We start from the raw sequence: 26,317 nt of genomic DNA, 5'->3' as shown, positions 1-26,317 counted from the left end.
TACAACACTCCCCCTTAAGTGTGTAAATACTCAAGGTAGATTTAGCATAGTTGAGGAAGTCGACTCGTCGGCACTAATTCTAAGGAACAATGCTTATTCTTAATAAGGTAGAAACTTGCATAAATAAATAAGTTTCATTAAAACACCCTAAGACTATGGTAAAAACCCGAGGAGGGACAAAATCCATAGTCTAAGGAAAAAGCGTGAGAAATGCAAAGTCAAAAGAAACATCCATGGGATATCATCAGGGATATGACCAGCCCAAGGTAGGTGCCTCATTAAAACCTAGTTAGGTAGCAAAAACCCAGTAGAAAAAATGCTCCTAATCGTAAGGAAAAAAGTACATTAAGATCAATCAAATATCTACAAGATACTCCCCCTGAGTTTGGCATAATTCCAAAGAGAAATAGCAAAGTTACAACTCAAAAAGTTTATGCATACCAATTCCATAAACAAGCTTCTAAAACATCATCTTCGGTAGTGATTTGGTGAAGAGGTTGGCCAGATTGTCTTGTGAACGGATTTACGTGACTTCAATCTTCTGATGCTCTTGTTGTTAATGTGAAAAGAAGAACTTCGGCGCAATGTGCTTGGTGTTGTCTCCTTTGATGTAACCCTTTTTGAGCCGCTCGCTGCATGCTGTGTTGTCTCCAAAGATTGTCGTCGGGACATTAACGGTTGGATAAAGATCGTAGAAGCTTCAAATATGGCCTACTACTGCTCTCAATCAAAAGCATTCCCGAGTTGCTACATGTAAGGTGAGAATTTCAGCATGGTAGACGAAGTGGCAACTAATGTCTGTTTAGTTAACCTCCAAGAGATTACGGTGCCTCAAACGATAAAGACATAACCCGTTTGAGAATGCTTCTTGTGCAGATCAGACAAGTATCTTGCGTCGGCGTAACCAACAACGCAAGAATTAACTCAAGGAGCATAGAATGCAGCACCATTCAAGGATTGTAGAGATAGAACAAGCCCAAATCTGTAGTACCCTTAAGATAACGAAAGATGTTTTTTACACCAGTCCAGTGTTTATATGTAAGTGCATTACTGTATCTTGCCAAAAGATTAACAGCGAAAGAGATGTCAGGTTTAGTACATTAAGCTAAGTATAATAAAGCGCCTATCACACTTAGATGAGGAACTTCGGGCTCCAAAATCTCTTCATCGTCCTCCTTATGACGGAAGAGATCTTATTTTGCATCTAGCAATTGAACGACCATAGGAATACTTGAAGGCTTCGCTTTATCCTCATTAAAATGGCGCAACACCTTCTAGGTGTAGTTCGATGGATATACTAGGATTCCATCCGAACAGTACTCTATCTCGAGACTGAGATAGTATCGAGTCTTACCTAGATCTTTCATCTCAAATTCCAACTTCAGGTGCGCCGTAATTCTCGCGAGCCCTTCAAGAGTTCCGATAAGGTTCATGTCATCGACATATACTGCAACAATCGTAAATTCGGAATGTGACTTCTTAATGAACACACAAGGGCATAGTTCATTGTTCACATATCCCTGACTAGTCAAATACTCACTCAAACGATTATATTACATTCTTCTAGATTGTTTCAAACTGTAGAGTGAACGCTTCAGCCTAATTGAGAGTGTGTTCTGGGGTTTAGAAATATTTGAACCAGCCAATGTAACTCCTTTGGAAACTTTCGTATAAATTTCCATATCAAGATCATCATAGAGATACGCGGTTACTACGTTCATCAGCTGCATATCCAGTTTTTCAGAAACTACCAAACTGATGAGGTAGCGAAAAGTAATCACATCCATAACAGATGAGTAAGTTTCGTCATAGTCAATCTCGGGGCATTGTGAAAAACTTTGTGCAACAAGACGAGCTTTGTAACGCACAATTTCGTTCTTCTTATTACACTTCCAAACGAAAACCCACTTGTAACCAACGGGCTTCACATATGGATGAGTAGGAACTATAGGTCCAAACACCTTATGTTTCGTAAGCAAATCGAGTCTGACTTGGATTGCTTGTTTCTAGTTTGACCAATCAGTTATACATCAACATTCATCAACGGAACGCGCTTCAATGTCATAGCTCAACATGATCTTAGTAGCTACTGCATATGCTAATGTATCGTTGACAATCATCTCATTTCTACGCCACACATTATCTAAGCTAGCATAATAGACCGAAATCTCATGATTCTTGGGAGGAGGATTCGTCTCTTCAAGGACGCTTCCATAATCTAGAATTTCCTCATGAGTTGGATATAATAAGTAAGTGATAATTGGATTCATAGTAGGCTTTTCGGGACCTTGTGTTGTGGGTTTCCTTTTCCAAGGGTGTGAATCCTTTGAACCAAAAGGTCTGCCACACTTTTGTGTAGGGCAGATGATTGGCTAACCACTAATGTACATGGATCACTAGAATTGGCGTCCCGGGCCTCTAGGAGGGAAGTTCGTCATACATTTGGTACATCCATCTTTGCAGGCGTATTTGCAGTTGTCTTTCCAGTTGGAATATGTGATCTTGTCACGCGCGCTAGATCGATAAAAGCATCTGGCATACTTTAAGTTATGCTCTGGAGATCTAATATGCGCTATATTTTAGTTTCAGACTGAGTGGTGCGGGGATCTAAATGAGATAAAGTAGGAGTCGTCCACGATAATTGTGTCGTTGTTCAGGAAATTTAACATTTTTATCTCCCCCTAATGACGGGAAGACTGTCTTATAGAAGTGACAATCCATAAAATGAACGGTAAACAGATTGCCTATCAAAGGTTATAAGTAACAAATAATCGAAGGAGAATCATATCCGACATAGATTCCCATCATTCGCTAAGGCCTCATTTTTTGTACGTAAGGGCGGTGAGATCGACACATATACCACACAACCAAAAATGCGCAGATGCGATAAGTCGAGTTTGTATCCGATAACCAACTGAAGCGCATTAAATGGTTGTGTCGCAACAGGCCTCACGCAGACCAACTTTGCTACGTGAGATATTGCATGCCCCCAAGCAGCGATCAGGAGCTTGGTACGTATGACCAACGATCAAGCAATCATTTGTAAGCGCTTAATGAAAGACTCTACCAGGCCGTTCTGGGTGTGAACATGGGGTACATGATGTTCAACTTCAACCCTAACTGACATGCAATAGTCATCAAAAGATTTAGATGTGAATTCTCTAGCATTATCTGATCAAATAAATTTGATCGGATAATCAAGATGGTGAGCCCTGAACTTGATAACCTAAGCCAACAGTTTAGAAAATGCAGCGTTCCTTGTGGACAACAAGCACACCTGTGACCAACATATGGAAACGTCAACCAAAACCATAAAGTATCTAAATGGTAGCAGAGAGGGTGAATTGGTCCACAAATGTCCCCCTAAATCCGTTGTAGAAAAATGGGAGGATTCGAACAAATCTTGTCATAAAACTTAGTAATAAGCTTTCCCATTGAACATGTTTGACATGCGATTCCTTGGATCGAACTTAAGCGTTGGGTTAATGGATGCCTATGTGATGATTTGAGGATACGGCGCATCGCTATTCGTCTAAGATGTCCCAAACGATCATGCCAAAGTGTAATTTCGTGCATGGCCCCACCTGTCATGCTCCGATCCCGACGTACGTCCAGGATCGACATATGACGTCACCCAAATACTCATATATCTTACATACCTTGTCTTAGGAATATGGCAATCACAATTCGAAAATCAAATTCAAATTGCAAAGAAATTTTTCGTTTACCTTATGTCTGCATCTAACCTCCTCGTTAGACTGCCTACGTACCCTCAAAAGGGATCAAGCCATTCGTAGTTCACTTATCACAAAATCAGACGTTTATTCCACTAAGTTCAAGCAAAAAAGCATAGTATTCCTCAATCATTCAATATAACTTGACAACATGTAATTCCTGGACTCAGCAACATAACCAATCCCCATGAAAACATGATATTTCTCCTATCCAACATATAAATCATTATGTCTCATCATGATATCGCAATTCACAATGCACATCAGATTTAAGAGCCGACTAAACAGAAAACCATCCTCTAGCCGCATTAATTAATTAATTTGATCAAAGTAAAACAATCATTCTCATATCTTCTAAATTCATACCTTATGAAATCATAATCGAATCATAGAAAATCCCGAAGAAGTCACTCAGATGTCCAACATCTTTTCTAACTCAATTCATAAGACTCTTGAAACCATTGACACAAATATATGTATATGTATATATATAACTAAGGCTAGAGTGACACAGTTAGGCCAAGCTTACTTTTCTAAACAATGGGATTTTAGGCCACTCCACGAAATTCAACAACCTCGGGTTCTGGACCACTCAACAGAACCAAACCAAATATGATCGCCCAAAAATGTACCATGTACAACTAATCATCATCACCTTTAGAATGCGTATGGTCCCCCATCGCGAATATACCAAGCAGGACCATAAGCATAAAACTCATTGTGCAGGCAGTGATCACCCATCGCAGATATACCAAGCATGATCACGTCTGAATACATATGGTCCCCCCATCATGGATATACCAAACAGGACCATCCATGTACCACAACTATGTGGTGCAATCTCATCAATACACATTAAACATAATTATACGCATATATGCTATCGATTCCACATATCAACCAACATCAAGTCAGATGGAGCACAACACAAGGAATTCCCTTAATTACTATTTCTACTAAAATTCAATAAAGTACCTAACTCATCTCCTGACTTCCATCTCCATCTCATGCTAGGTAATAGTGCCAAGTTCAAATAGATATCCAGTTGGCAAGCATATCCAAATAATTATCAAACAATAATTAGCTCCCATAATCGTCATAACATTCATCATAATTATCATTCACATTATTAAAAAGTTAATTAAACACATATATATTACAAACATCATCAATACACAAGCCAAATCATAGTTAATTAGTATAGGTTTACGACTAAATATATAAAATTCATATTTCAGTAGAAATCATAACATAATATCAATTCATATTCACAAATGATACCAATATAAAAAATCAAGGTAATAACCATATCACATATGTTAAAGTTTGGTGACGATCCAACGGTCGGATCGTCGATTCACACTTTTACCAATTAACGTATCATAGAGAATTTAGGTTCCAACCATCAACCTATGTCATACAATTACCAAAACTAAGCTTAAGGCATCTAATTTAGCCTAAGAATGACATCAACGGCCCCCTGGCCATGCGTCGTCGTGTGTGGTTGTCGGCCGCTCCAACTCGCCGGAAAAAATCCAACTATTTCCAAAAATTACCAAAATTTACAGAAATGAAGATCTCAATGAGTAGAGTAAACTCTATATGTGCAACCAATGTCAATTTGGCTGGAAAACACCCTAAAATGACCACGAACCGTTGGAACCCTAAGATGGGTGCTCTTTAATTTGAGTTCCTCGAGGTTCCAACGCCTCTACAATTGCTTGGGTCTTGTTCCTAGGTCCAAGGGGAGTTGATTAAGGGTGGTGGTGAGTGGTGAAACTCGCTGGAATGGCGAAATTGCCGTGAAAACCCTCTGGGCACCCACACAGTTTATACGGTTTTTGGGCTTAAAATTCCTTCGAATTTGTGTGGAGATGGTAGATAAGGGGAAATGGAATAAGTTGCAAGTGGAGAAAGGGTGAGAATGGCCTGAAAAAATGGTGGAGATTGGCCAGAATTCGGTCAGGTTGAAGTCGAGTTTGTGGATGCATGAGTTTACGAAATAAAAGGGGGGAAAATCCCTCTTTTCTTTTCTTCTTTTTTTTGATTGGCTACTGCCTAACCATTTCCTCCCAAAAATCTGATTCCTCCATTCCCTCCTTTAACTAATTGGCCCCTTAATCCAAGTATCTGATTGGCCTCTTACCCACAAAGTGGGAGTTGAAATAACTTAAAACTAGTTTAGTAAAACAACTTCAAATGTCTGTAACTATACCGTTATAACCCGGACTCGTAAACAGTTTTCGCCTATGCACTCGTGGCTTCGAGCCCTATTCGAAAACGTTACTTGTGACCTCGAAAGGTCAAGTAAATAATAATTTCCAAACTTCACTCTTCGTAACTAGTTTAATTGAAATCTAATTTCAAATAAATCAATATAAATTCTCGAAAAATAATATAAAATCTCAATAATACAAATACGTAGATTATAACAGTGAAATCCAGGAACGGGATTTCATACTAGTAGTAGGGCTGGCCATATAGTGGCATTCTATGAGGCGTATGGTCGTAGTATACATATCACTCGGGATACGCTCCATCTTCTATAGAATATGACTCTGGCCATATTCGTAAGAAGTTATGCACATAAATTCAACTTCCTTTTCTAGGTGGATTTCAACGTGGTAATTGTTATCTCTAATATCCTTGAAATTTAACAATGTTCTTTCGGAACGTTGGGAATAGAGTGCCTCATAAATGGTCAAGATTGTACCATTGGACAACATTATACGTGCTTTACCGTATCTTTCTATCAGGTTGGATGAGCCTGAGAGGATTGTCAGAGGTGTATTATTAGGTATGAAGTTAGTGAAATAGATGCGTTCACGCAAAACTATATGTGTGGTTGCACTATCTGCCTAACAACTAACTTTCCCACTAGTCATATCTAGAATGAAAAATTAATTTGAAACGGTTACATGCATAAAAGTTTTAAAAACAAATATCAATTCAAAATAATTTCATTTATTCAAGGATGGTAATTGATTAAAACTTAATATCCAAAAAACAAAGCATCAACAAATAATCCAAACATAAAGGAAAATTGTTCAAAAATCAACCAAAAACAAATAGGGGTTCGGCCACTAGGTGGAATTCGGCTCCATTGTCTTATTTCAACTAAAAAATAAGTCTATGTCTAAGATTCTAATCTTCCATAGGGGTGGTATGCTCTTGAAAGTCAAAAACCTCCATCTTTGTAGTCTCCGGCTCATCCACTTGCACAAAGTTTGATTCAAACTTCTTACGACGAAAATGATATTCATCTACAACCTTCTTGGGAGCTCGGCAAACATGGGACCAATGGTCCTTTAAACCACAGCGATAACACATATCTGCTCTATGGTTTCAGGTGCTTTGCCCTTATTCTTGAAGTTCGGGGTCTTGGGAGCAAGGTTTGGGTGCTTCGGGCCTTTGTTTCCTCCTTTAGATGGGCCTCGACTCCGTTGACCTTGGTGGTTCTGGCCGCCCCTACCACGCCTCTTTTGGTGTTTTGGGCATTGGTTAGTGATATAATGTGCTTCAGGCACAACAGTCGCCCTAGTAGGTCGAGCTTGATGATTCTTCATCAATAACTGGTTTTGCTTTTCAGCGAGAAGTAAAACAGAGATCAAATCCGAGAACTTAGTGAACTTATGAACTCTATATTGTTGTTGCAAGACAATATTAGAGGTGGAGAAGGTTGAATAGGTCTTCTCCTGGAGATCCTCTTTGGTCAAAGTTTCGTTGCAAAACTTAAGAAGTAATTGGATTCGACAAACTTCAGAATTATATTCATTCACAAACTTAAAGTCTTGGAAGTGTAAATACTACCCGTCGTGTCTTGCTTTAGGCAAGAATATGTCATTTTGGTGATCAAAACGATCAGCCAAAGTGACCCATAGTGCACGTGGATCTCCTCAGCAAGATACTCAGTTTGCAGAGCGTCATGGATATGTCTTCGGATGAAGATTATAGCAGTGGCTTTTTCAGCTTCGCCAATAGGGTTGTCCGTCTCTTCTTCAAGAGCGGGACATAAGTTCTTGGCAGTGAGGTGGAGCTTCACATCTTAGACCCACTTAAGGTAGTTCCTTCCAGAGACATCCAAAGCAGTGAAGTCGAGTTTGTTCAAATTTGACATGTTCCTATCACAAAATAGATGGACAAGGTGTGGTTAGTGTAATGGAGAAAAATCAATCCATTCACATAGGAGTAGAACATACAAGTTCTAATAAATATGAATTGGTTTTATTTTGCATGAAAAACTTAGGGTTTTCATGGGTGATGTTTTTAAGTGAAAACTTCAGGTTTTCAAACAAGACATGTTTGTAAGAAACTTCAGGTTTCAAAATAATTATGAATTTCAGGTTCATATATTCCTGTATGCAAACACAAATATATACATAGAAAAATGCAACAAGAATATGTAAGAATAGAACTTTAGGTCTATAATTATAAAGGAAAACTAACAAAAAGTCCAAAAAAACTTCTCTTTTAATGAAAAGTCCTTTTTAAAGGTATAGTGAATAATACCAGAGAAAGGTATGAATGTGGTTTTTCGTTAAAAGTGAACAATACCATGAGTGTTTTGTTAAACCTCCCTAATTATAATTAAATTTAATTATTTGGACTTAAGGCCAAATTAAAGTGTGGGTGCAAAAAAATATAAAACCTAAATTATTTAAAAATATTAAATAATCAAAGCTCGAGGCCTAAAAATATAAGCCATAGCCCATGGGTGGCTTAAGTAGTTATAGTCCGTGTAACCTAGGCCCAAAATTGGGCTAGGGTATCTCAGGTAGGGTTGTAGGCCCACGGGGAGAGGAGAAAAAAGGGGTTTTGGGCGCGCCCGGGGGGGAGGGGGGGCGCAGAAGACATGCCCTAAAAAAACACGGGCCGTTAAAAGCTAACTCCTAAAAAAAAAATGTCCAAAAAAATTTTCATTTTTTTTCCTCACGGGCTGGGGGAAAACATGCATTGGGCCAACACATGGAACCCAAAGGGTTTTTGGGTCATTGCAAGTGAACCAAAAAAAAAAAGGCCGAAAAATGGAGCCCAATAGCACTCGGGTTGGGTCTAAAGACACCCAAGCCATAGCTGGGTGTGTTCGTCGGGGAAGAAGGCCGGCGCTACCGATTCAGGCGGGCATGCTTTGGGACAACGGTGCTTAAGGCGAATCTATAGGTCGTGTGAGATCTCAAAGGTGAACAAAGATTTGAAAAAAAAAAATCTCAACATTCGTTGTAAAACCCTAGAAATTCGAAGCGGGTTTATGGAAAAATTCCAATGAATCTCGGTCCAATTCTGGTGTGGGATGACTTCTGGTTGTCGTCGACATGAACAAAACGTTCATGGTGGTGGCTGCAGGCCATCCCGTGGTCGATATGGAAAAGGACACCGTCAATGGTGTCGGGTTTTATAGGTTTGCACCTGGAACTCTCGGCTTTGGCACGGTTCAGCCACAAGCTGCAGGCTTGGGCGAGTGCTCGAGGTCATGGGTTCGAAGAACCTAGGCCGTGGTTTCCGATGTTTTTTTTTTTTAAATTTTTTTCAATTCATATATAATTTAATTCAAATCATATTCAATTCAATTATATGCATATGGAAAACAATAATATGTTAATTGAATTCAATTTGGTGCATATACATGTATTTGATGCAATTTAAGGCAAATATCAAATTCACATAATTCAACAATTATGATTATGATGCATATACAATTTATGTAGAATCTAAAATTTGAAAAACGTAAAGTTGGGTCATGCATTATGGTGAATGCTCATTCTAATAGGGTTGCAAAAATATCGAGATAAAAACCATTGTTTTGAAAGAACCTGATTGCGTGATGATATGGATGAACTGGTTTGATGCAGAAAAATTCTTCAACGTCATATTCCTAAGCGCAGCGGTAAGAACGTGCTGATAACCAGTTGTGATCTACTTTATTTGACAAGGTTAAAAAGGGCTGGCGGCAAAGAGAAGAGAGAGAGATGTGTTTGTAGAATTGTAGGGGAATGTGTGTTGTTATTCCTCCTACATTGTACCTTTATTTATAGTAGTGAAATAAGAAAAGATATTCCTTCATCCCCAAGGAATACAAGATACAATAGGAAAAGATAACTAGAATAAAATCTAATCTAAGATTTACATAATCACACTTAAACTAGGAATGTTTACAACATTCTCCAATTATATCTCGTTTGATCATGGTCCTATGTTTTAAAATTCTTTTAACTGCAATGATCAAAGCCAAATTTAAAGAATTTGTTAAAAAAAAAAAGGTTAAAATACAAGGCCCAATAAAGCAGCCCAATAACACGGTACAGTACAGGCCATTTTTCATTTGGTATAAAACAGCTGCAGGGAGAGTGAATGGAGAAAGCAAAAGAAGTGTGAGGTTTTCTTGTTCAAGAGGAAAGCAGAAAGAGGAGAAGCCGAACTTCGACCATGGCACCTCAAGATCCAAACGCCCCGAGTGGCAGCGGCTCCGGCAAGCGCAGTGAGGATTCCGTTAAAGTCCCCGCAACGGATCTCAAGAAGAAAGATGATAAGAAGGATGAGGATTTGGTAAGCAATTCCAGGGGTTAGGGTTTCGTTCACTGCCTGTTTGGTTCTCCAGAAAATTTATCAAGCTGAAGTTCCTGCACCTTATTCATGTCTATTTGTATCAAAAGCTAGAACTGTGGAATATAAAAATCGAGTTTTTTTTTTTTTTTTTTTACTGAATCAAGGTCGTGTTTTAATTTCTTTATTCTTAATTAGTTCATGAGTTGCGATGCGTTCGACTGTTGAATTGATTAACAATGATGTTTACGGTTTAGTATTCTATGAAAATTTGCTTCTTTAACTGAGCTGCATTGGATTCTCGTGCAGTCTGAGGAGGATTTGGAGTTGAAGAACCAATTAGAGTTGTACGTCGAGAGGGTTCAGGATACTGATCCTGGTGTGCAGAAAAATGCTCTGGAGAGTATGAGGTAGACCCTTTTTGTCCCCTTAAAAGTCAGTAATTGATAATCAAGCAACATGGTTTGTAGTGTAATTAGCTTATAAAATACCCTTCCCTGTCTATGGCACTATGGGTAATCGGATCCTATGTCGCCTATTTTCTACCTCTCCTGTAATCACTGTCTGTGTGAACTATATTCTATACTTTATTTCAAGTTTCAATTTTTATTGAGCTGTTTTTAAGGGAATAGAAAAATGTGTAGAAATAGAATATTTATGAAATTCTAAGTGAAAGTTACTTGATATTCTCAAAAGGGAGCTGAGTATAAATGTAATATTTTCGTCTACAGTGAACTGAATTTCTTGATGCTTTATCTACTATCTTTTAAGTTATGGCTACAGGGCCACTGAATGAAAGAAATGCGTCTTTGAGCCCTTTATATTTATGATTATTTGTTTTTATGGTAAAGAAACAAAGGTAAAGAGGGGTTGGCTTTGGGGTATTTCATTTTTCTTCCTCGTGAATCTGCAAAGAGGAATTGGTAGTCAGCAGTATATATTGCACTATAAAGATCCAAAAGGTTTTTTGGTGGGAAATTGTTTTGTCGCTTGAATACTGTTGAATCTAGACTCTCTAGAAAACGTAAATTTATGAAAATCAGAGTGGTTTTCTAACTCTGACCAACACCATTATGGCTGTGATGTGTGTATGATTATTATGTTATAAATGCAATTTACACCTGATATTATAAATGCAATTTACACTTGATAGTCATCTGCAATCTTTGGTCAGTGTAGAAAGTGATTGATTTGTTATGTTCATTTTTTTTACTATTACATGGAAGTTACCATGCTTCATACCCGGATTGGAACCAGTAATCTTTTCTTATATAGTTTTATCTCATATGGTGTGGCCTCACACAAAATTTCATCTCATAGGCAGGAAATCCGTACCTCAACTAGCTCCATGACTTCAGTTCCAAAACCATTAAAGTATCTACGCCCGCATTATGGAACTCTAAAAGCTTACTATGAAACAATGGCAGAATCAGAGTTGAAGGTATACTCATCTATTTCTCATAGAATATGTATAGTTCATGTATTTGTACCCCGCCAACTTTAATAGTTCACTGTAGTTTAATCAATCTACCTTCTCTTACTCGCAGAAATACCTAGCAGATATATTGTCCGTTTTGGCACTTACCATGTCAGCTGAGGGAGAACGGGTATGCTAGATTATTTTAAAATTTCTGTTCAATTATTCTCCTTGTTGGTTGGTTTAGGTTATTGTATTTATACTAGTATCCTTGTTCATTATAGTTCTGGTTCACCTTCTTTGTGATATTCAAAACTTTTGTATTCATCTTGTGTATATGCCCACCACTTACAGGAAAGCTTGAAGTACAGATTGTTGGGTTCAGAGGGTGATATTGGTTCATGGGGACACGAATATGTCAGGTCAGACTAATCTACTTTAGAACTTTCCACTTCGGAAATTTTATGGTATTATAGTATCACAATTCCCAACCTATTTAGGCTTTTTTGGGGTTTTAAAGGTCCTTAGGAGTAATGTTTGAATGTGTATTCAGAAGTGGCATATATAAAGATAAATTTGCTCACTAATGATTGACTTTCTTGTTTCTAATCAGGAACTTAGCTGGCGAAATTGCTCAGGAGTTTGCTAAGCGACAGGTTTGATATCTATTCTGTGCATATGAAATAGTAAAAATTTTATTTGGAAAGTTATGTTAGGTTGTTCGGAGCATATTTTTTACATTGTTCTTAATCATTTCTTTATTGTTTACTTGTGAAATTGAGATTAGCACACGCTTGATTAATGTAGCTAGGGTCCAGGGATATGGTCATTTGTTTCTGTTGATGTATACGACATGCTGTGGTGTTGGATTGTGTTCAATACCAGTATCCCATGTGGATATTAGCTTCTTAGCCATATCTTATTTTACTTATCTATTCTTGGTATCCTTAAATTTGTTTCTGGGGTGATTTGTCAATAAATAAGCGAGACGAGACTTTTAATGTTTCATGTCATTGTTTATGGTCTCCTTATAAAAATTTATTCTAAATTTTACTTTGTTATACTTGTAACAGAGTGAAGAGGCCTCAATTGAAGAACTAATGGAACTAGTGCAGCAAATTGTTGCTTTTCACATGAAGGTAAGATATTGGGCAGCCCTCTGGGCTTCAGTTTCAAATGATTTTAAGAATTACTCTCTTTCTCACATACTGTGGGATATGTTAGCAGTTGTAAAGTGATTTTGGTTGAGGTTTTCCTACTTGTAATCAGATCCTCTTGAGAGATTTTCTTGTTCTGTTTTTGGTGGATTTCTTATCCACTTCTGTGTATTTCACTTTTCTTTTTTAATAAACTGTTATAGTTTCTTCTCAAAAAACATGAAGGTAAGATTCATAACATGTTTACGCCTTGAATTTTTTTTCCTTCTAACTAGAGTAGACGATCAAGTTACACAAATACGAGATAATTTAAAAATGCCTCGCTGAAGTTGGGTTGGATGTAAAGCCAAATCAGGCTCCGGTTCATTTGTGTTCTAAGTAGAGTTCTACCTTGTATTATCTTTCCCATTGCAAACAAAAGCTTGGAAATGTATATAAAAACGTTCCAACAAGTACTTAAATGCAGCAATATTTAGTCATTCAGCTTGAAGCCTTCAAGTGGATTATAATACATTGTTCACAAAATTTCAAAAGTTGAACTGCTCTTGTTGATGCACTTCAAGCCATTTAATTCAATTGAATGGGTAAATTTCCATCTGGAAGATAGAAAATCCAAATTTGTAAACAGTAGACAATTTTCAATTGGGAAACTGTTTTGGTTTTGCTTCTAATTATTTGTTCTGCATTGCAGCACAATGCTGAACCTGAAGCTGTCGACCTTTTAATGGAGGTAAAATTTATTAATTAATTCTTCAATATTCTTTTGCCTGTGAAGCTTTTTTGTTCTATCCCTTTCTTCTTGGGCCTGATAGTTTGACCAATGCCAGGTTGAAGACCTTGATCTGTTAATTGAGCATGTTGATAAAACAAATTTTAAGAGGACCTGTCTCTACCTCACCAGTTCAGCAAGGTAAGCAGATGAAGTAAAGAAATTCTATTTGCATGTGACATTCTTTTGGGGTAAAAAGTGGCATAGTTTCTCACTACTCAGAAGTCCGATTTAAGTTGATAGCTGAATTTTTCTTTAAACAAGCTCATAGCATCAGATGTGGAGGAAATATACGGTGTTGTTCCTATATATGCACCTACTACATATGACCATACCTGCCTAAGGACTTAGTTTTTCCAAATTCTTTGATTTTGCTTCTTTGGGGGATGATGTTAGAGCATCTACAAGACTTTTCAATACCAAGTGGACCTGCTTTCCAATTTGGATTGCATTCTAGTTAGTTTAGCTTTTGAGTTATTTTCTTCTTTCTTGTCTGAAATTTATTTTGTATTTAGTTTGGCAGATCGTATTTATTAGGCTTTTTAAGTGTTCGGATCATTTTTGAAGCATTTCACAGGGGTAGGGTTGAATTGTTAGTTAAGCAAACAAGGACTAGGATGCTAGGCTTACTAACACTAGTATAAATCTCTTTTAGGAGGCTCAGTATGCATTTTACCCAGTTTACCTCAGAAAATTAGATTTAGAGTCTATCTATGCCCTAGAACTGACCTATCGACTTTGAAATTTGATTCTATTGCTTTTCTCTATTGTTTCAACTTTCCTGTTATTAATTGCCAAAAATTCCATTTCTAGTGGTGCATTACCATAAAACATTTTAAAGGTTTCAGTTGCGGAATTTGGCTGTTAAAAAATAACATGCCATGTTTTTTATCCTTATAGTCACAGAATATTGTGCACCAGATGCTTTTATATACTCGTGAGACTCTTCATTTCATATTTTTGTATATCATATATTAAGTCGCCGCCAGGTGCCATTGTATTATTTGATCTTTTATTCTCCTTGACTCTTCTCCCCAGTTGCTGAGTTTTTTCTGCTTATTTTACGTTTTGCAGATACCTTCCTGGACCAGATGATGTTCTAGTTCTGGATATTGCATACACAATATATATGAAATTTGAAGAATATCCAAATGCACTTCAGATTGCACTGTTCCTTGATAACATGCAGGTTTGTGCTATGCAATAGTTTTGATATTTCTTGAAACATGTATTTATATAGTATTGTTTGAAACATGTATTCATAAATTATAGTTGAGTATGCAACTGTTCATTTTCTTTTGTGTCAGAGAGAGGATTATTTCTCTGTGAAATGAGAACTTTGCAGAATGTATATGTTGCATATGTCATTACCTGTATCTGGTCTTTACATATTTCTAATGAATTGGTACTAACAATCATGATTGTATGTATGCAGAATATAAAGAACGTCTTTACATCATGTGATGATCTGCTTCGTAAAAAGCAATTTTGCTACATCCTTGCTCGACATGTAAGTGTTGAATTTTCGTTATTTTTCATTTCCCTCTTTACATGAAGGAATGCATGCTTATGTTCCTTGTTAAACTATGTTCTAATCTATGTTCTGAGAGTTATTTATATTCTCTTCTCATGATACACTCATGGTGCGATTTTAGCTTGATTCCTTGACAGGGAGAGTGAACTGTGATGGGTTTGTTCTGGGTGGGGTAGTGTATCCTCTTGTTCCTTGTTCTTTCTCTCTCTTTGGCTTGTTATTATAAGATAAGTGGGTGCATGTAGTTAGGTGTCATTGCTTAAGCGATATGAATTAGCCTTGGAAGTATTTTGTGCATTTTTCCTGAAAGGTAACATTGGACAGTAATGTCGTATGGTATATTTTTTATGCTTGTTTACTTAAATATAATATTTTTAATCGCATTTATATTTCATGCAGGGTATTAGTTTTGAGCTTGATGATGAGATGGTTGCGGAGGATGATGACAGGGAAGTATTGCAGGAGATTATCAACAATACCAAGCTAAGTGAAGGTTATCTTACTCTTGCTCGTGATATTGAGGTCATGGAGGCCAAAACTCCAGAGGATATCTACAAGGTTTGAACTTCTGATTATTTGTAATGCTTGATCTACACTGATATGCATGTCTATAATGTTTGTGGGATGTGTGGTGAGAGAAAATAAATGCAGTATAATTATATTTTGTTCATTGCAGTTGTGTAATTTATATCATCCTTCTTATCCCTTTTCTGATAATTATATTGTATTGGAATTTTCATTTAGGCACACTTACTTGATGGCCGTGCAAGTGCTGGTGCTAGTGTTGATTCAGCAAGACAGAACTTGGCTGCAACATTTGTTAACGCTTTTGTAAATGCTGGATTTGGTCAGGTAAAATTTTTTACACTTGATGTATCTGTTAAAAAGTTGACGATTTTTGGAGTTGATTGACATGCAGTCTTTGGTACTTCTTTTTGGTGCAGGATAAGTTGATGACAGTCCCATCAGATGCCTCAAGTGGAGGCTCTTCAGGAAACTGGCTTTTCAAGAATAAAGAGCATGGGAAGACCAGTGCTGCAGCAAGTCTGGTATGCATGACTATATTACCTTGCTCATTCTTGCTCATTTTATCATCTTAGTTTTAACTTCATTTTACAATATTCTTTGTTATTCTTCTTGACAGGGTATGATTTTATTGTGGGATGTTGACTCTGGACTCGCCCAAATTGACAAGTACTTCCACAGCAACGATACCCATGTTATTGCTGGTGCATTATTAGGGGTTGGGATTGTTAATTGCGGTATCAAGAATGATTGTGATCCTGTGCGTACCTCTATCTTTTCATCTACGGAATATAACATTTGAAATGTATCTCTGAATCTTAATTCCTTTTACAGGCGCTGGCACTTCTCGGCGAGTACATTGATAGAGAGGATCCATCTATCCGGATTGGTGCTATAATGGGCCTTGGGATTGCATATGCTGGTTCTCAGAATGAGCAGGTAAAGTTTCTTGGCTTTTTCTTGTTGATATATCTGGCAGGCCACAGAAAATTTTCCATTTACAATGGGCCTACTCTATGTATCATTCTTGGCTCAAGAATCACATGAGAAGAGTCGGTCAAACCTTCTTTAATCACTACTGCCCTTGGATGTGCTGATGCAGGAGTTTGTTAGTTTGGTTAGAGTCTGGATTGATCTGTTGTTATACGTTAATTTCCATTTAAAGCTAACTTATCCTTCTTTTTTCAGATACGTAGTAAGCTGACTCCTATACTTAATGATGCAAAAGCCCCCCTTGACGTGGTTGCATTTACTGCAATCTCATTGGGGTTGGTATACGTTGGTTCCTGCAATGAAGAGGTTGCTCAGGCAATCATATTTGCACTAATGGATCGAAGTGACTCCGAGTTGGGGGAGCCCCTTGCTCGGTTGATTCCCCTCAGCCTTGGACTTCTGTACCTTGGAAAGCAGGTAAAATCCTGCTGAACTTTCTGGAATTCATAGTTTATTCTTTCTACTTTTTACAAAATCATGTGCTTTTCTTTCCTGCATGATTTTTGTTTCGTTTGATGTTTGTTGTGCAGTTTAAGCTTGTTTGTTAATGTCATTGTGCCCAAAGAGGCTCATTACAATGTTGAACTCAATAGTTCACAATTCTAATGGTTTTTGGAATTTACTTTCTCACAGGAAAGTGTGGAGGCCACTGCCGAAGTTTCAAAGACATTTAATGAAAAAATAAGGAAGCATTGTGATATGACTTTGCTTTCTTGTGCTTATGCAGGAACAGGCAATGTTCTTAAGGTAATATTTTAGGGAACTATTATTTGCACTCCAAAAACCTAATTGTGCACTCCTTATAAGAGTATTTTTCTTATTAAATAAAGAAAGTTTGGAGTGCACAGTTAGAATTTTGGAGTGTCAATAACACCTCCTATATTTTAACGCTACTAAAATATCATTTGAATTCTGCCACGTTTATGAAGTTGGGAACTCTTTTCTGATTAAGTTGGAAACTCTTTTCTCATGCAGGTCCAAAACCTTCTCGGTCATTGTTCACAACATCTTGAGAAGAATGAAACTCACCAGGGACCCGCAGTTCTTGGAATTGCTATGATATCAATGGCTGAAGAATTGGGAGTTGAAATGGCGATTCGTTCATTAGAGCATCTTTTACAGTACGGAGAACAAAATATCCGTCGGGCAGTTCCGTTGGCACTTGGTCTTCTTTGCATATCAAATCCAAAGGTATTAATCTGGTTACGTCCATTGTGACAGTTAAAATCCCTATAAAAGTAAAACTTTTACTTCCAATGATAGCTCAGCTGCCCTTGAAATCTAGACCATTCATGTTATGAGAGTTGGAATAGACATGGAACAGTGATTTTTGAAATACTTATCTTGACTAGTGATTTTATGTTGGGAAGTTAAGCTACTTGGGTTATATTTCTATTTGGGTGTTTCTGCCAGGTCAATGTTATGGACACATTAAGCAGGCTTAGCCACGATACAGATTCAGAAGTAGCAATGGTAACATATTACAGCATTCAATATCTCCATTGTTGGCATATTTTTCATAGTAAGTGTGTCTAATATTCCATTTGGATTCTTCAGGCTGCAGTGATTTCCTTAGGTTTGCTAGGTGCGGGAACCAACAACGCTAGAATAGCTGGCATGCTTCGCAATCTTTCAAGTTATTACTACAAAGATGCCAGCCTTCTTTTCTGCGTAATACATCTTGAGTCCTATCTTTATGTTCATTCATTTTCCTTTTGAGTTTTCCAGCCTGCAGTTAATATATATCTTTGGCTACCGTCTGCAGGTGCGAATTGCTCAAGGTCTTGTTCATTTAGGAAAGGGTTTGTTAACTCTGAATCCATACCATTCTGATCGCTTCTTGCTATCACCGTGAGTAACCTTGTTTGCAAATACACCCTTGTCATTACTACTGACAGAATGGCTCTCGGTGGCTTAGTCTAACATGTATAAATTATCCTTCTACTTACAGAACGGCACTTGCTGGAATCATTACCGTGCTGCATGCATGTCTTGATATGAAAGCCATCATTCTGGCTAAATATCATTACATTCTCTACTTTATTACTTTGGCAATGCAGGTTGGTGTTTGAACACTTTCTTCTTTATACGTTGCTTTCCCCGGTAATTAGATTTGGTCTTTCTCACTATCGGTAATTGTTTTTCTTGTGCTAGCCGAGAATGTTGTTGACTGTGGACGAGAATCTCAAACCACTGTCAGTCCCTGTTCGAGTGGGACAAGCTGTTGATGTGGTTGGCCAGGCTGGTCGTCCCAAAACAATCACGGGTTTCCAGACCCACTCAACACCGGTTCTTCTTGCTGCGGGTGATAGAGCGGAGCTGGCTACCGAAAAGTATGAATTTTTCCCTGTAGTGCTTGTGTTTCACTGACTTGCTGTTTTACCGCTATGACGCGCTAACAATTGTTCATTTCTTACAGGTATATCCCCCTGTCTCCCATCTTGGAAGGGTTCGTTATTCTGAAAGAGAATCCAGACTACAGAGAAGATAACTAGTTAGTCCGGTTCGCCCAACAAATGTCTCGAGAGTGTAATCTTTGATGAATGCCATATTTTTCTTGGAAGCATGTTTTTAGCAACTGCATTCAGTGACTGTTGATTGTGTAACATGACTCTGTATTACTTTAGTTTTATTTACTCATATACCCTTCGCTGTATCTGGTGAACTCTTCAAATTTGTGAAATCTCCCTTTGGAAACGATTGATAATCGTGAAGAATTTCACTTTGTTTACTTAGTTTTGGACAAAACATGTTAGTGTGAGGTTGAGCTCAACCGAAGAAAGTTTTGGAACCCAAACACGAGCTACGTTTACTCATTTCGCATTGGGTTTGGTTTGGGTCATTTTTTGGCAACCTAATGAAACCATCCAAGTTGTACATAAATGAGTTAGAGTTGGGTTGACCTTCCAGAGCGGTTATAAGTGACGGACTGTAAATTTTGTTGGAGTTTATCTATGTAGGTTCGAATCCTGCTTCTCCCACTTGTTTGTTAAGAAAAATGGCTCAAGTCAATGTCCGACTATCAGGCTCCACCGGCCACGGCATTGAAGTCCCAATCAGTGGGGGGACTGGGTCATGGGACGGATGCAAAGCTAGACTTTTAAGTTAGAAGACCAAGATTTCATATAAGGAAAACTCGGACATGGTGGATGAACATCCAGCTTGCACTCTTAATAAGAGGAGGCCATAGCCTCATTTCTCAATGGAAATACCAGATTAAGATTTGAGCATTAGTTTTGTACAAGTTAATTTCTCTCTTAGCGAAAGTGATTTGATTGATGTCCTTGAACATAGAAAGAACATTGTTGAACATTGTCGAACGTAGATAAAGGTTCAAGGCCAAAATGGTAGAGGAAGACCAAGGACTTTGGAAGACTCTAAGGAAAAACTGAGTACTTGAATCTAATGGAAGACGTGACACAAAACCGAGCGCAATAACATTCTAAGATTCATATAGCCGACCCCACTTAGTAAGAAAAGACTCTATTGTTCTTCTTGTGTTCACTCTCCGACACACTCCACATCCCAGGATGGATACCCATTCGACGACATCCTTTAAGTGTTCGCTGGCAACCAAAACCCGCTGATCTACGATTGACTACCTTCTCTGGTAAACTTTCCTCAAAACGGAAGGATCTATCAAGAAAGATCCTTCCGTTTGAGGCTAGATATCGAAAACTAGCAACAGCAGCCAAAGTTACAGGTACATGGAATAATAATCATTTGAGGCTAGATATCGAAACATGCTGTAGCTTTTCGGAATGACTAGTGAAATGTTCAAGTAGAATGCTCATTCTCAATCTCCTTATCTCGAGCGCAAGCGAATCCATGCAAATACTAACATATATGTAGTTGATTACTCTCCTGTGCAGGACTAAATGCAAAAACTAGGCCTTCAAGAAATGAAATCTACAAAAGATGATCATGTCTTCAAGTTGTCTGGGGCAGAATTAAGTCAACATTCCGATTTGGACACCGTTGAATTCTATCTGCCGTAAAGTGTCAGTCCACTGATCAATCCCCCGGCTGTGGAATCTGATTAAGCTTGCCGCTTCTGCTCATCTTCATCGTCATCAGAGTCACCACTCTCACGAAACCGTGGATTTTTCTCCTGTTGCAGCAAATAACAAATATATAAATTAAAACGCCGTCTTGCCTTCTTTATACTTTTTGGTTTCAACAGTGAATGTACAATTGCCCCCGCGTTGCCATTTCAATGAAAGAGAGGAAACAGGAACATCAATGAACATGTGAACTGGAACTCTTTCGGTCATAGAGACGATATTTCATTGCATGGCAAACAGGTTGGCAATTGCAAATACCATATAAATTAAATTAAGAGGATTCAAAACGAATTGGGACATAAGTCGTTAGAAATTACTGGTCTAGATTCGAGATCAGAGCTCTTCTGCGATTCATAATCCGAGTTTCTCTTTGAGTTGTCATATGATTGGCGGTCATCATCTCGGTACCGCTTCCGAGGATAATCTGCTTTGGCAAATAAGTATCAAATTAAATCAGTTGTTCAAAAAAGTTGTCAACAAAAACGGCAGAAACGACTGTACAAATCTAGTACACCAATCATAGAAATATTTTTAATAATTGATACCTCTGCGAGGACGATGAGTACCCCCATGATTCGGGCCTCCACCATGTCTACCATCTGAACGATTTAAAACTCAAAAGCGTTAAAAGAGGAACTCTATCATGTTTATCAATACACTGGACTAAACTCTACTTTACACCACGATAGCCAACAGTTATGTATCTCAACAGGCTCGCTACTAAAAGTCTGTTGTCCCTTCAGATAATTGCATTCAATCCTGATGCAGTGCATGAATCTACAGGTTCTATTTGCGGTCGTGACACACAGATCAGTAGTTCTTCCACCCCACCCCACCCAAATTCCACCTCACTTATGTTTTGCAATATGAATCCAATGTCTATATTTTCCAGCACTTAGTTTTTCTTTGAAACATACTTTTTGCTGGCTATTCAAAATTTCCAAATACGAGACACCAAAATGCTAGAGAAATGAGACGTATTTCAATAATTCACTGACTTTTCGATCATGTGTGCACTAGTGAATAGGTAATAATTGAGTGAAATTTGGAATCATTAAAATGGCAATTCCCAGACTATTCTAATCAGTGGCAGTTGGAGACAACCTGTATGCGTTGCCTATTCCTATAGCTCACAACACAATGAAAAGTTGTTTGACCTATCAAGACATTTCAGCTTATAAAGCTCAGAAATTTCCCGTTAGGTTAGGTCCACTCTCCATCTGGAGGATGCTTGGCTGCACCATTTCAGGTTAGGTTCTTTGCTAAGGATGCAGTTATCAGTACACAGTGCACCTGCAATCAACCTACTCTAAAACCCTAATGTAACTATATAAGCAAAGACAACCGCTCCAGAAAAAGATCCAAATCTCTTAAACTATACATAAAGTTTAAAGCTAGAAATAGATCAATTAGTTAAGTAACTTACACTGAGGTGGCATGGCTTGAGGGAAAGAGCCCAATGATCCAGTTCCATAATCAACAAGTGTTCTTTGAGCTTCCAACTCTTGTTGAACTAACTTACCATATCCACCTCTACGTATAACATATTAAGGAAACAAAAGATAAATGTTTTTTTCATCTCGTATTCAATAATGCAGATTAAATATCCATCACCTGCTTTAATTTTTGAAAATGCTGTACTTTTTAAATAGAAAATTCTTCACAACCAGAAAGTGAACAGAAACACCACAAGTCAAATGCAAAATGGGTGCTCATAGCAACTCAAATACATATGAACCAGAATGATTTCGAATTTAAAAGCATAAATTAATTCTAAGCACATCATAAGAAAAGAAAAAGAGAAGTGGTTTACTTGGACTGAATGTCAGATAAAATTTAAGCCGCAAAGACCTACACAATTTATATCTTCTTTCTGCAACTCTAGCTACTAGAGAATACATAAGGATAAAAAAAAAACATATAGTAGAGGGAAAAAAGGTATAAACTTAATGTCTATCCGCAAAAGAATAGCGAAACCAAACAGTAATTACAGTAGATATTGCTGACCTAGAACAGGAGATGGGTTGACCGAGTTAAAAAGTTCTAATTTGGAAAAGTTAAGACGACATGAGTCCGTAAATTTACGGCAGCACAGTAGTGCCATAAGGTACCCACTGATGAACTAATATCCATCACATTCATAATCTAAAATTAAGTAGGTACAGGTTCACAGAAAAGCACAACCTACAAGAATTTATCCACCCAGTAAATAGTCTCGAAGTAGAATATACAGCCCTGCACAGTTTTAAGCATATACAATGTGCTCCCACTCCTACCAATTCTCAAGTGTGTGAAACAGAAACCATGATAGAAAAAGAACTTGAATAGAAATTGAATGCAAAGGGAACTGCATACATAAGTTTAGCATGGACAATCGACCTAGATTTGCAAGAAAAATAAAAGCTTGGCACCCCAGAGGAGCAAGCAACACTATAATTTATAAAGCATACTAAAGAAAGCTTTTCCAGACATTCCACACTAATCAAAAGGATATCAGGATCATAATCAGTACGATACTCATCGCGCACCTGCAAAACAGAGAAGATAAAATCAAAACAATCAGAATGTACATTTTTCCCATGGCAAGAAAGCAGAGTAATCAACCTGTCCACCACTTCGCCCACGACCCCATTGCCTTCCCTCTTGAAATCCCCAATCAAAATCCACACGAATAGGGCGATCATCAAGAATAGTCCCACTAATATACTTTACAGCATCCTCAGTATCCTCTCGAGAATAGTATCTGTTAATAAATGCATATGGATTAAGCATCTAACACTCAGAAAGGGGGAAAAAGTGCCTTTTACTAATTCTCAACTTACAGGACCAAGTTACATGGTACACATATCTTGACAAAGGCCGCTAAGAAATGATAAACTTCTGAACCATAATAGAATCAATTTAAAGCATAACATATGAAGAGCTTCTCAGTTCTCATGGTAAAACAAAAGATCCAATTTGGGGCAGGTACAATGTGCACTTCGACAAAATATAATGCTTGACACTTGCTAGCCATAGTTTAAGCAACAACAAGAACAGGGGCGGGAGTACCGCCTCTCTTCACCGCAACCTCAGGTAAATGACGCCAATCAGTTAATTCAAAATTGACTCTTAATAACCCCTAAACTTTTTCCTTGCAAGGCATTAACAATATGAAGAAGAAGAAAAAGAGGAATGAAGCCTTACAGGACAAAACAAAAACCACAAGGGGTTTTGGTATTCTTATCCAAGCCCATAATTATCTTCTTAATTTCTCCAGCGCGAGAGAAGAGCTCGTAAACTTGCTCTTCTGTCGTGTAGAAGGACATATTCCCAATGTAAACAGTTGTTGATGCCAAGAGTGCTTGTTCAAACTCCTCTTGTGACCCCGGAAACCTTCTATCCCGGTACTGCGACAGCTTTGATTGGTCCTAACGAAAAAACAAAAAGAAGCCAAAATGGCGAAAAAGGAGGTAAAGAAACGAGCGAAACAGCGGGTTTATAACATCCATGTCCAACCAGAAAGGATAAGCTGGTGTCTTCATCAGTTTTTTACAAGATCAAAGCGCCAAATTTAAAGGAGCAATGCTGCAATTTATTTACCTTAAATAACGAAGCCATCGCGGGCTGCAACCGAGGGCAAATCAAGGAAGTAAATTTGAAGAACAATTGCAGAGTTTTATCAAATCTGTAAAATAAAAAAATAAAATAAAAACTAATAAATTAGAAATAATCATAAAGTTTTAGGTCGGAGCAGACACAGAGACAGACAAAGTAGTCAAAACTAAAATTGGAGGTAGAAAGAAAGAAAGGAGAACATGAATTACAAAGCTCAGTCCAATACAATGCAGACTCAGAAATTCAGAATTACAAAGCTCACTCCAAAATTGCATTAAATACTAGACACAGTAGTAGATTTAAGAACAATCCCAATTCCCAGGTGGAGAGAAAGAGAGAGGAGAGAGAGAGTACCCAGGAAGAGAGGAAGGGGTAGCTTTGGCCTCGCTAGCTCGGGAGAGTTGAGGAGTGTAGACGGAGAAGGACTAGAGGTGGAGGAGGAGGACGACGACGACGACGACGAGGGGTGGCCTGGTTGGGTTTAACTTTACTCCCTTCTTTCAACTTTTGATTTAGAGCGTCGGGTGGATTCCCAAGTTCCGGACCGGGTCTAGGTCGGCAGCTTTTTCTTTGGTTCTTTAATTCTTATTTTATTTAATAAATGATATTATTTCTACTAATAGGAAGGGAACGAGTTTAGCATCAAAATAGGTTAGTAATAATATGATTATGTTGACTTTAAAAACTACCAAGCGTACGTGGCGCGCATGCCGAGTAACTAATAAGTTAACTACGTCCTTCGATTATGTGCGGGGCGTGCCAACTTGTCGGCCGAGCTAACGTAGTAACATGTAACACCTTGCCGAAAGGGCTGATGAGATGACCACAACCAACAAGGATTCGAAAATCCTTGTCGACCAAGACTTGGATAAATAACCAATCGGTCTCGAATGTGTTGTTTATCCAAACTAAAGATGTCGTCGGTTGCTTTTACAGTGTTGTTTATCCAAACTGAAGATGTGTTGACAGAAAAAGAAAATAAAAATCTTAAGGTGTTTAAGAGGTTTGGCAGTTTGTGTGTTGAATTGAAGGGATTTATAATGCCAGTACGCTTCATTACCTATTGCTTACCGTGATTATCCCGCGTGCAGAAGTAATATTCCTAAGAATATTAGATAATCCCTCTTGTGTAAGCACTCCCACTTTTTTGGGATGTGATAATGCATAAAATCCCATCGATTTGGATAAATATGATAATGCAACTCCAATGGATATAATGCATGCAATTGCATTAAAACCAATCAACGCCTATTATTTGGAGGCAATCCAAACTAAAGGTCCAATCCAAGTGCCATGCATAATAATAATGAATTATCATGTTGTGACCTAATCCAAACAGATTTGATGCTATCCTGATGCCAGTCGTTACCATGCACAACTCTTCACTTGCAGTTTCTCCTAATGTGGTATATCCCAAGTAGACTAAAGATATTAAAGAGAGAAGTCCTCCTTCATTTCAACTCTTCCTCCACGCATGCATTAATCTTTCTGCCAATTAATATCCATTTGCCAACCCAAAAAACATGCATTAGGATAGAATCTCCATATTGCACAATTCTCTTGCAAATGACACGTTTGGAATTATCCCATTGCGATTAAAAACTTCAAAAGCTATCTAGACCAGGTGCATGTAATTTGATATCAAACTTCGAAAATAAATCCCCACAACCAGTCAAGCCTTATCTTCGATCTTCTAATCCGATAGTATTTTAATCTTTTGGAATTCTTAATTATCTCTGCACTTTATAAATAATTTTCAATAATTCCTCAGATAGCATCATGATTATTAAAATCATAATAATATCTAGACAAATTATTAATCAATCATTTTAATCTTCTTTCAATCCAACGGCTCAAAATTTTACTCATTCTACAAACTCGATTGCTCGGGATGATAGTGTAAAATCGGGTCCAAACAGATTCAAATAATTACTGGACAAAATTTTCCAAAATTGTTATCAAACGAACTATCCCAAAACGATGTCGT

General features: G+C 37.8%; 2 protein-coding genes across 2 annotated transcripts; one reads left to right on the top strand and one right to left on the bottom strand.

The window, feature by feature from the left end:
- Positions 1-10,079: 10,079 nt before the first annotated feature.
- On the top strand, positions 10,080-19,386 carry LOC137749493 (26S proteasome non-ATPase regulatory subunit 2 homolog A). The gene is made up of 25 exons (XM_068489592.1): positions 10,080-10,277; positions 10,584-10,684; positions 11,595-11,715; positions 11,822-11,881; positions 12,046-12,113; positions 12,305-12,347; positions 12,765-12,830; positions 13,540-13,578; positions 13,676-13,758; positions 14,692-14,806; positions 15,053-15,127; positions 15,551-15,709; positions 15,896-16,003; positions 16,096-16,200; positions 16,296-16,436; positions 16,511-16,615; positions 16,865-17,086; positions 17,303-17,416; positions 17,645-17,860; positions 18,083-18,142; positions 18,227-18,340; positions 18,435-18,520; positions 18,621-18,729; positions 18,824-19,002; positions 19,089-19,386. The coding sequence occupies exons 1-25, from the start codon at positions 10,158-10,160 to the stop codon at positions 19,162-19,164; spliced, it is 2,685 nt and encodes an 894-aa protein (XP_068345693.1). The 5' UTR covers positions 10,080-10,157; the 3' UTR covers positions 19,165-19,386.
- A 1,017-nt stretch (positions 19,387-20,403) lies between these two features.
- LOC137708153 (nuclear cap-binding protein subunit 2-like) lies at positions 20,404-24,840 on the bottom strand. Its single transcript, XM_068447161.1, has 9 exons — positions 24,685-24,840; positions 24,316-24,400; positions 23,920-24,143; positions 23,338-23,476; positions 23,228-23,261; positions 22,160-22,270; positions 21,279-21,332; positions 21,051-21,157; positions 20,404-20,780 (listed from the first exon to the last, which is right to left on the bottom strand). The coding sequence occupies exons 2-9, from the start codon at positions 24,331-24,333 to the stop codon at positions 20,709-20,711; spliced, it is 759 nt and encodes a 252-aa protein (XP_068303262.1). The 5' UTR covers positions 24,334-24,400; positions 24,685-24,840; the 3' UTR covers positions 20,404-20,708.
- Between the last annotated feature and the right edge of the window lie 1,477 nt (positions 24,841-26,317).

This window comes from Pyrus communis, chromosome 11, assembly GCF_963583255.1.
Source record: "Pyrus communis chromosome 11, drPyrComm1.1, whole genome shotgun sequence".
Lineage (NCBI taxonomy): Eukaryota > Viridiplantae > Streptophyta > Magnoliopsida > Rosales > Rosaceae > Pyrus > Pyrus communis.
This window is presented reverse-complemented; position numbering and strand designations above follow the sequence as displayed.

Excerpts from the sequence above, each read along its gene's own strand:
- LOC137749493 (XM_068489592.1), top strand. The coding sequence starts at position 10,158 with ATGGCACCTCAAGATCCAAACGCCCCGAGTGGCAGCGGCTCCGGCAAG. Across the intron at positions 16,616-16,864 it reads CTGGTTCTCAGAATGAGCAG|ATACGTAGTAAGCTGACTCC; the intron begins GTAAAGTTTCTT and ends TTCTTTTTTCAG. Across the intron at positions 18,341-18,434 it reads ATGCCAGCCTTCTTTTCTGC|GTGCGAATTGCTCAAGGTCT; the intron begins GTAATACATCTT and ends TACCGTCTGCAG.
- LOC137708153 (XM_068447161.1), bottom strand. Across the intron at positions 22,271-23,227 it reads TCGTACTGATTATGATCCTG|GTAGAGGTGGATATGGTAAG; the intron begins ATATCCTTTTGA and ends AATATGTTATAC. Across the intron at positions 21,158-21,278 it reads TACTCATCGTCCTCGCAGAG|ATTATCCTCGGAAGCGGTAC; the intron begins GTATCAATTATT and ends TTGCCAAAGCAG.